At 35.8% G+C, this 12474-nt stretch overlaps 1 protein-coding gene across 7 annotated transcripts in view; it reads right to left on the reverse strand.

Annotated features, from left to right (window-relative positions):
- Window positions 1-218: 218 nt before the first annotated feature.
- LOC145101827 (uncharacterized) overlaps window positions 219-12474 on the reverse strand; it is a 49940-nt gene continuing 37684 nt past the window's right edge. The window contains exons 1-6 of one of the 7 annotated variants that reach the window (XM_079039105.1): window positions 5528-5844; window positions 4506-4867; window positions 3742-3841; window positions 3412-3492; window positions 2703-2779; window positions 219-1451 (exon numbers count right to left, since the gene is read on the reverse strand). In XM_079039105.1, the coding sequence (XP_078895231.1) occupies window positions 379-1449 (1071 nt within the window). In that variant the 5' untranslated portion in view covers window positions 1450-1451; window positions 2703-2779; window positions 3412-3492; ... (1 more) ...; window positions 4506-4867; window positions 5528-5844 and the 3' untranslated portion in view covers window positions 219-378. Of the gene's footprint in view, window positions 2780-3411; window positions 3493-3741; window positions 3842-4505; window positions 4868-5527; window positions 5846-12474 lie in introns of those variants that run through there. The other 6 variants (XM_079039104.1, XM_079039103.1, XM_079039099.1 and 3 more) reach the window with 6 other exon arrangements.

A 12474-nucleotide genomic window follows, 5' to 3' on the forward strand; every position in this document is an offset into this window, starting at 1 on the left:
ACAAGCTGCTAGCCACAAACCCAAAGGATTTTTAACAACAGCTATACTATCAGCATATTTCAAACATTGATAAAGAAAAAAGAACGAATAATGTTTTTTCAACAAAACGTTGTTGCATACACAGCAATATAACATCAAATGGTCCTTCATACAGCATGTGTCAATGTGGTACACATAATGCAGTAGGCACAGATTTGAAAGCAAAGGACACCAAAAAGTATAAAAGGGTCATATAATTGGTAGTTGTATAGCTAAAAGCAAAGGACAACCAAAATCTTTGAACAATAAATTGAAAATGCAAATCCATCGATAAAACATCTTAATGTTGAACATATGCAAAGATAAAAACCAAGATAACAGCGCATCCAATCCAAGTCATCATTCATGTAAACGATTATCATTCAGACAATCATTGGGAAAGTACCAAATGTGTGAAGGAAGGAACCGGCCTTTTCGACTTGTATCAATGGTGGAAAGGAAGTAAGCAAATCTCTTATATAGTGACCGATGATCAACCAACAACTCTGATTTAATAGCAGCAGAATACTTCAAGCTGTTAATAAAGAACACACATTCTTCAAATGTTTTTCCCGACGACACCCACTTCATTTCCTCAAAATCTAGATAGTGAACGTCGTATGAATCTTTAGACCTACAATCCACCACATAAAGGTTTTCACTCGAAGTAAGAAACTCCGGAGATAAGAAGTCTGGCTTTGGAAAATTCTTGGTATGGAGTAACATCAATTTGGGGTCTGGATTGAGACTCATTTCATATACACGACAACCTATGTTTATGGTATATATCTTCCCCTTAAAAGCATGTAAATCAATCATGAGGGAAGTGGAGTAGATACGATTCCATGCTTGTGTACCCGCTATAGAAAACCAAACTTGATAGGTGAATGTAAGCAACATCACAAACACCCACCCAGATACTAAAGGTGAATAGACAAGGATACATGCAACACTTTCTGGATTAATGTTTGTATCAAAGGGGAAACAAGGGAAATGAAGTTCATGCCTTGTGATAAGATTCACAAGCCAGAAGTCTTTGGTTTTCCGCCCGAAAAAGATCAGGTAACCACAAGTTATTCCAACACAGATCCTGCCAGCATAATGGGGAAGGATGGTTTTGAACTTTCTACCTTGAAGGTCCTCCAGGTAACAGTACCACTCTTTCTTACAAGAACGATGAGAGATCGATATCAACATAGGTGGTCTGGATGCCATAAAAATCTTCCTGTTATCAAGTGCAAGTTTCCTCCATGATTTGCATACCCCACTAAATGCAACAAAATCAATGACACCCAATTGCATCATAACTAAAAAAAGCAAATGATGGTCAAGATCTGACCAAGGTGCCACACCACCATTGACTCTCTTCCTGCTGGATGATGATGAACCATCACAATTCTGGTTTTTGGTCATTCTCCTTATCCTGGCCATTCCTATAGTGCAAAAGAAAATTAAGTATTCGAGCGCTTGGTAAATGCAAATTCCATATAAGATACAAGAGTTGTAAGCATACACATATATACAGACGTTACCTTACCGAATAATTGAATTATTACAAGAGGTTGCAAGAAAAGGAGAAAACTGACATTACTGAATATTACGTCCATAGATACATTTATATTTCGGGAGCCCAATAAGTGGCTTTGTAACTTGCCGAGATCCCAATGAAAAGAAAACATATACAATCCAGTTGAAGTTGTTTTGCAGTTCCATAACAAATGCATAATAAATTAAAAAGGGTTAACAACATGTACTCATCATCCTGTTGCAATATAATTACCTCACCAACAGTTTTCCCAAAATCAACCCTGACTGGAAATTAGCAGTTCTAGAAGAAATGGATGTTTTTAACAAAAATTGTGCTTGCAAAATTGTAAATCTTCCACATTGTAAAAAGTTGTTGCAAATGGGTCAGTACAATTAAGTGCACTATCTACTGACTACTAAACACCTGAAGGATGGAGTTTTTCAGAATATGGATGAAGTGTAACTTGTTTTCCAGAATACATAAAAACAACAAAATTAAATCAATTTCCTTCAACTAGGACTTGATACCTGAAAGGTAAGAACCCAAAAAATAAACATCCTTTCCGAAGGTTGTTAGCGGCAAGTTTGCCTATATGGAAACTCGATTTTCATGTGAGAATCCAAGTATTAGATCAGAAACGCTAAATCATCGTATAGAGATCCAAAAGCTCATTTTGCAATCATTATTGCAGCTTTGTTAACTGTATGCAAACTCCGATGCTAACTAACTAAGTTGAACTGATTAGATCACATTGAATGAATCTAGGGCAAAAACTCAAATCAGGTCAAAACCAAATCGAGGAAAAACAATCAGATTATATGAAAATGATCGGATTTCTAGGATGAAATCCTCTAAGAAATTTTATCAGATCTTTGAACAATTAAGTTAGATTTTGTAGCCTGAACTTCAAATCAAATTAAGGAGAAGGTTTTAATTATAAAAACTATTGTGAAGAGCGAAACACAGAAGATGATTTGACAAAAGGAAACACTCAAATATAGAAGCCAAGGAGAAAAATATACCTGCAATGGTAAAGACACGGCGTTGAAGGTGGGGTTCTAGGGTTTGTACTCGAGAGAAGCATAAATACTAGATATGAGATGGGAATTGAGAGATAACATTAGGTTCCGATTTCAAGAAGAAATTACAATCATACCCCTTAATAAGAAGCGGTGACTGGTGAGTGCACGTGACTTCACACGTGATCATTGTGCTCGTGCCAGTGATTCAATGCTGTATTAGAGCATATAATTTCTGTTATGCATTTGTATACTACGAAAATTCATCATCATCATCCATAATAAATGGACATACACAAAATGTAATTACAACACCCCCCCTCACGTAATCCATAAGCCTTGATTAACCATCTATTCAACTCAAAAAAATAATGGCAAAATGGTAATGCACTAAGTTGTAAAACCTCCATATATATATATATATATATATATATATATATATATATATATATATATATATATATATAGGGTTAGGTTATTTTGTTTTCACTATCTATTGTGTGCATGTATGACTGATTCTGGACCAATCATTTTAGTTATTTTAAGAAAGTAATTAATGCATATTACATGCTGAAGATATAATGAATATTAATTACATCTTCAGCATTTAATATGCATTAATTACTTTCTTAAATAACTAAAATGATTGTTCCAGAATCAATAATATATGCACACAATAGATAGTGAAAACATTTGAACCTAACTCTCTCTCTCTCTCTCTCTCTCTCTCTCTCTCTATATATATATATATATATATATATATATATATATATATATATATATTGATTGCAACTGGAAATTTTTTTTCAAAATTATTTGTCAACCATACATGATAAAGAAAAGTACCTTGTAAATGATGGGATTCGTTATAGGAAACAAATAGCTTAAGTAGTCCATTGAGGTAAAGTGTCATAGAATGCTTGCTTCCTACAAGTAAATGAATGGAAACTTTTACAGCAACATACACAAACACAACTAAATCTTATAAAAACCAAACAAATCAGAAATGGCAAAAATGAAACATATAAATTTTTATGGGAAGTAGACTAAAAAGGGCAGCCCAGATTGCCAAATTATGATAACTTGCAGAAATAGAAAGTACACGAAATCCCAATCTTAATAATATTAGTAACAGAAAAATCAAAGGAATCACAGAGATCTGACAGGTAGCTTTACTTTTGATGATGGTTCACGAGGGTGATGAGTCAGTCCACAGTGGTCGTGGCTCAATTTGGTAATGTTTGAGTTTTACCACAAGATTGTCGATTCAAACCATCTATCAAAGATCAAATTAATATAAGAAATATACCTAAATGTACATAACAAATAAATTGCTCTTTATATTCTTCAAGACAACCAAACATCGTAATGGAATGCAATAACCCATTCTATTACTCTGTTCATTCCATTCCTTTACGATTGCATTTCATCAGAACCACTCATACCTAAAGCCTAAAGGTGTCAAAAACAATACCAACCGATCCAACGCGATGAACTTTTCAAACAATAAATTCGAAAGTTCATTTCCAACTTTTGGGCACAGTAAATCTAAATGTTCAATCTCTCGTCCGATATAGTAAAAATGATGTTATAGATCAAATAAAGTAATGAGAAACATAAAGATATTCTATTCCTATCACTGAAACTGCACAAAATAAAAGAATATGGATTACGCTAAAAGTTGTTAAAAACAATCACATCCGATCAAAAGCTTGAATATCACTGAAACTGCTTAAACAATCCCAAAATCTTAAAAATGTTCCAACATAAATCAAAACCGATAATTACAGTCCATTACCCGCTGTAGAGAACCATATTTTATTCGTGGAACTATTTAAGATAGCAAACACCCGCTCAAATATTGAAGGTTAAAAAATAAGGATAGCCCTAACTCCTATTTCAGGTGCAGCATCAACAGAAAAACAGACATTAGGCCTTACGGAAATAAAGTTCATGCCTCCTGATGGGATCCACAAGCCAGAAGTCATAGGTTTTAAACACTCTTCCTTCGATATCCTGTAGGTAACACAACACTAGTCTTTCTTATAAAATATGCAAAGATCCGTGTATCAACATGGGTGGTTAATTTGGAACCCATAAACCTTTTCCTGTTATATACTGCAATGAAGTATATGACTTGCAAACTCCACTGAATGAAATAAAATCAGCTCCAGTTGCATGATAACTAAAAGAAGCACATCATGGTTAAGATATGACCAAGGCACCACACCACCATTGTCAGGAATTTTTCTAGATGTATCACGATTCTGGTTTCTAGTCATACTCCAGTCTTTTACCATTCCTACATTTGCAAAAAATAAATAAATAAATTTAAGGCCTTTGTAAATGCAAATTCCAGCGAGACAATAGTTATAAACAAGGGACAAGTATTCACAGACAATAGTTATAAGCATCATCAAGAAATTATTACGCCTCCAATTGATTAAGGCTGAACTAAATAAACGATCAATCAATAGCTATAACATCAAGAAACAACTAATATTGAAGAATAGTTGATGATGGAGATTTTGTAGCCAAATGTATGAGCAGAGGAAGTTTGGAGAAGAGGAATCATTCATAGGATGCCCTTCAAAAGCAATTGATCTAATGTATATAATAGTGCTATCTTTGTTAGAATAACCGAAATGACCAATTAGGCCCAATGCCCTTCTTTATTATATACACTATGTATGCTTATCGTAGACCCATTTTCATGTAAACTTGTATCATAATTCAACCTACAAATCAAATCTCATACGAAAAACATAAGCTATTTGAAGATATGGATAAATTGGGGGAATTCAGTGATGAAATAAGACAAGAGATTTTTCTCTGGTTTTCTAGGGTTTTAAAGCAGAAACATAAGACAATAAAGAGAAGGGAAATTAATAAATAAATAAATAAATAACAAGCTAGGAAGGGAAAAAATCGATTAAAGAAGAGAAGAAGATTTAAATTCAACCTTGATGATGCCAGTTTAACATAAAGTAATGAACTGCGGAGGCAATGGATTGCAGGACGATGAAAGGCCACCGGGGGTGAGGCTGGGAGACAGGGGAGATGTGGGGTTAACTGATAAGCAAACCAAATAACCAGGGCGTTGCTTTTCGGCAGAGAGTGGAGAGCCGGTGGAGGGGTTGGAGGGCGCCGGATATGAAGGGCGGTCGCCGGGGAATTGATGAACAACTGATAAAGAAGGGTATGAGCCTATGAGGTAAAATGCGACGTTGTTAACCAAGGTTTTTCTTGAACCATGTTTCTGCACTAACCCTATATTTTTCCATATTATTTTTTGTAATATTCTCAAACAAAAGAACATTTTCTTTTTAATTTCATTATTACCCCCGGATAATTTCTGTGATTTTGTCTCATATAGACATTATTTCTATGATTTTTATATCACATAACCCACACTAGCACAGAACAGATTTTAATAGTGCGATGACTTTTTTTTTTTTTTGCGGCGAGAGACTAAAACCGCACCGTTAAAACACTTTCGTATTAATAAAATAAAAAACTTCACCATCTAAAGCATTTGTTGGAGCGGTTTTCTTATATCCGCATTAAAAAACATTAAAAACGCATTATTTAATGTGTTAGCTCGAAACCACACTATTAAACACGTTTATATAAATAAAAACCGCCTAAAAAAATGATATGGTAACCACATCATTTGTTTATTCTTTCCCTCTAAAATTTCATTCTAATGTTTCATTTCCCCTGAACTTTTGATTTTCTAACAAACCAAAATTTCTATTTCCCTCCTAACTCTTCAATCTAATAAACGCATCATTAAAGAATGGGGACCGCATCATAAGATGGAACAAGGTTGGCATATCAGAAATATGTAAGAGATGGTGGTGATTTGATGGTTCTAGGCAAAGTCAGGGGTTGTGGTCAGTGTTCTTGTTGGTTAGTGGTGGAGATGGCAAGTACGTAGATAAACTAATTTTTTTTCTTCTTCCTTTTATGTTTCTGATTGACGTTTGGTGGCGTCAGGTTGTGTAAGGTGGAATAATGGTGGTAAATCGGAAGTATGTAGGAGATGATGACGCATGGATGGTTCTCAGCAAAAGGTAGGTGCTCTATGGTAGGTGTTCTCGGTGGTGGTTAGTGGTGAAGACGGCATGTGGTCGGAGGTAGCGAAATGGTGAAGCGGAGGTGAAGCAGACTCGTGAAGATGTAGGAGTTGTTTTCAGGAAGTGAAGATGGTAAGGGTGATTTATGCTAAGGTAAGGCAGATGGAAATGGCGTGAACTAGTGGTGGTTTATTGTTTGTGAGCTTGGTTGTTAATGTGGTCAATTTAAAGACGCTTTATGTAACACCCTGTTCCGAATCGACTCCTAGTCTGGGGATGTGGCCTAAATATCGGTCATCATAAGGATTATGGCTTTTGAAAAGGTAGGTTCTAGGCCCATTCGGGTGCGGGTGATGTATTAGAAGTGATCCAGGTGTTCTATTCGTGTTTTGGAGCCTAGGGGTATTTCAGTGAAGTGTCACTTGGGATTTTGTGATAAATAGATTTTTGTTCAGAAGGTTATAAGAAAGGTATGAACTGATAGAAGTGTAGGGCTTCTCGTTACCTTTCCGTGGATATAAGGATCGTTAGAAACGGGTTTATAACGAAGAAGTTATGGTCTTCGGAAGTTTTGTGGTTTTTATGCTTAGCCAAGTACGCGGGGCATACTAGTGAAAAAGGTAGTATGTTGGGCGTACCTTGGAGTACATTGGGCGTACTGACTAGGATGGTCGCGAAGGTTCCCAGGAGTAAGTTGGGCGTACTCCAGTCAGATCAAAACCCTATTTTAGGGACTTGGACCCTATTTAAGCTCTTTATCTCATATCTTAACCCTAATATCTTCAGCCTCCATCCCTCCAAAGCCTAGAAATCATCCTCAATCACTCATGGTGGCATTTTGAGCTTATGGAATCCATTTTTGGAGTGTTTGGTCCATTTTCAAGAAGGTGGAGCTTGGTGCAAAGATGGGGATCAAGGGGAAGCTTATGGATCTAGCTTTTGGGACTCATTTTCCAGCTTGATGAAGGTATAAATCTTTTAACTTGATGGTTGATATCTTAGATCTCTTACTAGTGAGTTTTAGTTCATTTTGGTCCCAAAGATGAGATCTAGTGGTCTTGATTTCATTCCAGGAGCTTTGAGTTGCCCCTCTTAGTGTTTCTGAGGCTCAAGGTCCATAAAGTTGGTTCCTTTAGATTTTAAGACCATCCATGTTGAAGTTTGAGTCATTTCCATGGAACTAGAATGTTATACTTTGAGATTTGGTCTTTTGGGGGGGATGCAAAGTCACCAAGTCAGTGACTTTATGGATTAAGACGTTGGAAAGGACTTGGATCTGTGATTTTAGCTTCTGAATCTGAGTATTAAGCACTCAATAGGAAAATGACTTAACAGGGGAGTACATTGAGCGTACAAGCAGGTACGCCCAACGTACGTACCATTTGGCTAGTACGTTTAGCATTCATAGGAGTACACCCAACGTACTCATTAGTTATGGGCCTTATGGATTTTGGGCCTCGGTTTGGGCCATGCAGGGGGCTTTTTGTCCTTTGGGCCTTAGCAGGCCATCAAAAGTCAGATAATGTGGGCCAAGAAGATGTTTGGGCTTAGGGTAAGGCCCACAAGAGGGATTGGGACCAATTTAGCAAATTGGGCCATTAGTGGGCCACTAGTGGGTCTGGGAACCCATCTAGTGTTGGGCTTTTTATATTATGATTTTGAGCCTTAGATATGGACCAAGTTGGACTAGGGGTAAAATGGTCATTTTACCCTAAGGAGGATTATTGTTTTGAACTAAGTGATATTTTGGTATTGCTAGCTTTGGGAGTCGAGAGATCAGTTGTTTGGGATTTCTGGTGAGGCAGCGATTCGGGAGTTCGATTCTTTAGTTCAGATCGGCAGTGCGAGGTGAGTTATCCTCACTACATCAACAGGGTCTAAGGCACCAAGGCCGGCCTTATATGGATTTGTATCCGGATTTTGGCATGATATGTTTATTGATTACATCCTGGTAGTTAGGATGGTGATATGCTTATGCTTAGTGACCGGTTAGGTCTGTATCCCGGTTATTGGGATGTTGCTATGATTAGTGATCTGTTAGATCAGTTTGACTGTTATACGATATGAGCTAGTGTATGATATTTATCTACACATCAGTATCCTGGTATATAGGATGATGCTATGTTAGTGATCGGTTAGGTCGGTATCCTGGTTATAGGATGTTGCTATGCTATTGATCTGTTAGATCGGTTTGGTCTATAGACTATTATGTAATTATCTGTTATATGTGCGCATGGTTGTTTGGTTGGGGGTTGGGTTGAAGTGGTCCTACTTTGTGTTGTAGGCCAACATACCCGGCGAGCGGTCCGGATAGGTTGTAGGCCTTGCGAGGCGGTCCAGTGATGCCGAAGGCTCGGGAGCGGTCCAGATAGGTTGTAGGCATGCGAGCCTGTCCAGTCATGCTGAAGGCTCATTATGCATGTTGTTTACTTATATGATATATGTTGTGGCTATATCGGTATGGCGTTGGTATTTTGGGGGTAACTCACTAAGCCTTCGAGCTTGCAGTTTCAGTTTATTGTTTCAGGTTCAACGGATGACCGCAGGAAGGCGAAGGCGTGACCGTACACTTCCTCGATTAATGATTATGATTTATGGGAACTCTGATGTTTAAACTATTTTGAAAATAAATTGTAATAACTGAATGGTTTTAAAGGATTTAAAAAGTTTTAAATAGGCTCGAATTTTATGGATGTTACAAGTTGGTATCAGAGCCTTGGTTTGAGCGAATTGGAGGAACATTCGTGTGAATCGAGTCTCAAACTAAGGAAAAAGATTTTCAAAATGATTTCAAATGGTTTTCAAAATAAGTAAAAGAGGATGCGAATTGTACGATCAACTGGAGCCAGTAAGTAGACCCCAAAATATCGTATAGTTATTTGATATTGTGATATGTTAGAACTTAGAACAACATGCTAGTACTAGGCTAGGGATCTTCAGGAATTGCATGATAGAATTGCCTTATTACATGATGCCTGCTAGCCTAGGGTTTTCCTTATATGAGATTGACATCATTACTATAGTTGCTTGTGTATGTATCACGGCTGTACATAATTAAGATCTTATAGCCTGAGAATGTTTGATTTGGCCTCATGTTATGTTCTTGTTGATTAGGGACTTAGGGTAGGATCAGATATTCGAAAGTCTATAGGGTCCAGCGTTATGTATGGCTAGCATACACTAGTGTTACAGGTTTGGTGGAAGTTTCATGGATGGGTGGGTTGTGTGAGGCCGGGAGGCCAGTTACGAGATATTTAGCATTCCTCTAGGAGTGAGGATTGAGCGCTCGCTGTGATTATGTATATTTTTAGGGCGTTGTGATGATACTTGAGACAAATATGGGTAGGTGTGGAAGGTATTATGGGCTCGTACTACTAAAAGCACAAGACCCATACGCGTAGCAAGGAAGTCATCACCCCTAGGGTTTTGGGTTGGGAGTTGGTCCCATGTCATTATATGGATTATCAGAGATCTTTTTGGTGTCTTACCAGAATGGTGGTTACGAGACGTCTTGAGACCGGATCCAGGTTAGGATCGGGAGTGGGCAGCCAGGATAGGCCAACATTTCAGGGGATTGTGTTAGTGATTACTTTTTGTTTTCATAACAATATAAAACCAAAACGTTTGCTTCTAAATGTGGCATTAATACAAACTTGATGTCATTTTCTTTTTGTTTTCATAACAAAACAATTGTGCTAATTAGTAATTACTTTCGAATTTCTTTTCTAAGGACAATATGCTTTAAGTTTTATATTTTTATAGAGCATACATGAATGATGCGTGAGAGCCTATTTAATCTATTAACTATAAGTAAAAACAACTGAACATTTAACTAAATAAAATTGGTAAGAAGAAAGCAATAGTACTAGTTCCTATCACCCCCCAAACACGGAATTGAAGAACTTAATATAAATTGTCATGATTGCCTATATATTGAACACGTTTGAGTGTTGCACGTTTATTTTCATAAACGATTTTTGACATAATTGAAGGTTGACAAGTCGAATCTCCAATGAGCATTGCTAGTTTGTTACAATATATATATATATATATATATATATATATATATATATATATATATATATATATATATATATATATATGTTTGTATATTCTTTTTTAATAAAAACGGATTTGTATATATTTATGTACTTAATAAATACCTAATTTTATAAATAGGTATTTCGTATACAAATTTTAAAAAAAAAATGTTTTATATAGAAAATGTAAGATTTTTTTATGGGAAAATATGTTTTTTTTTTTTTGTATAAATATGATTTTATAAAGAAAAAACTTATTCGAATTTTTTTTTGAGAAAAAAGTTGTAAAAAAACTAAAGTTAGGATGAATTCATAACATAATTCTAAAACTTGGGCCAAAAGGGTAAATTTTGGACCAAATTTGTAATAAAATTTAAAATATGGGCCAAAAGTGTAAATTTTGGACCAAATTTGTAAAGATTTTTGAAATCTGGGCCAAAAATGTAATTTTTGAAAGTTAGATGACCTGTTGACCAGGTAAAAGGGCTAAATTGAATACGATTACCGGTTTTTGGGACTTAATTGAATAAAAAAAAGTATAGGGACTAAATCGATTATGAGGCCAATATGTAAAGACTTTATTGCAGTTTTCCCAATTATATAAAGCAATAATCTTGATAATTAACTCCGATCTATCCGAATCAAATGATATACATACCTTATCAAATCGGAAACTGAATACGAAGAAGAAAACTGAAACACAGATGTGAAACTTCACGATTAATGAAAAAATACGTATAATTGCTAACGAGTTATATAAAGAAAAGAATTTTCATAATGAATTCCTCATACACTACAAACAAATTGATATTTAGTGGCACACACTTTTAGTGGCATATTTAATTTATGCCACAAAATCAAGCCTTTAGTGGCACATTTTAGGTGTCACTATAAAAATTAATGGGTTTAGTGTCACTTTACACTTTAAGCCATTAAAAGTCATATTTATTAGTGACACTTTACATTTACATTTTATGCCACTAAAAGTCATATTTATTAGTGACGGTCATAACTTAAAAAAGAATCTAAAAAAATTTATATGTTTTATTTAGTTTAACTTTTATGCCACTAAAACTAAAAAAATATATTGAATTTTTGTTCCCCTCATTGTTTTCCCATCAGGTGCTTTTCATTTACATTTACATTTTTTACCCTCATTTATGTTTCAACCTAGGGCTAATAAGTGGTAAATACGCTCTGAACTCAATCGCTCAATTCCATCGTCGGTGCTTTAAACCCCGTCGCCACACCTTCAAGTCATCGCCCTCACTAATGTTCGATTTTTCCAGTCTTCCTCGCCCACCAATGCCGCTGCATTTGCTTCATTCTCCTCATCTGTGCTTTTAATTTAATCAGGTAATATCTCATGCATTTTCTTACTCCTTCACATTCTCCTCAAATTGTTTCATGTATTTTGATTAAACCACTCGATGGACACCTTTTTTAGTATAGTCACATAGTTCGTTCACCTGATCGGAAATATGTACGATGTTGAGGTCATCCTCAATCGATACCTAGAATGAGCCTGGTTAGATTAGAGATTAGTTACAAAATGCGAATCGTTCAATTTTAGAAATTGATACCTGGAATGAGCCTGGTTAGATTGGGAAACCTATCGACTGTTGGAAACACACGTCGACTCTTAGAAGTCATCAATTCTTCTGATTCACTGAACTATTTTACATACTGATGGTTTGATTTCCTATTCTAAGTATTGTAAACATCTATATAGTACTCAACTTTAAATCATCTAGTACAATCATCCTTCTTTCCATAGATATGTTATTAAT

The sequence above is a fragment of the Lactuca serriola genome, chromosome 4 (assembly GCF_051521515.1).
Source record: "Lactuca serriola cultivar US96UC23 chromosome 4, Lser_US96UC23_V15, whole genome shotgun sequence".
Classification (NCBI taxonomy): domain Eukaryota; kingdom Viridiplantae; phylum Streptophyta; class Magnoliopsida; order Asterales; family Asteraceae; genus Lactuca; species Lactuca serriola.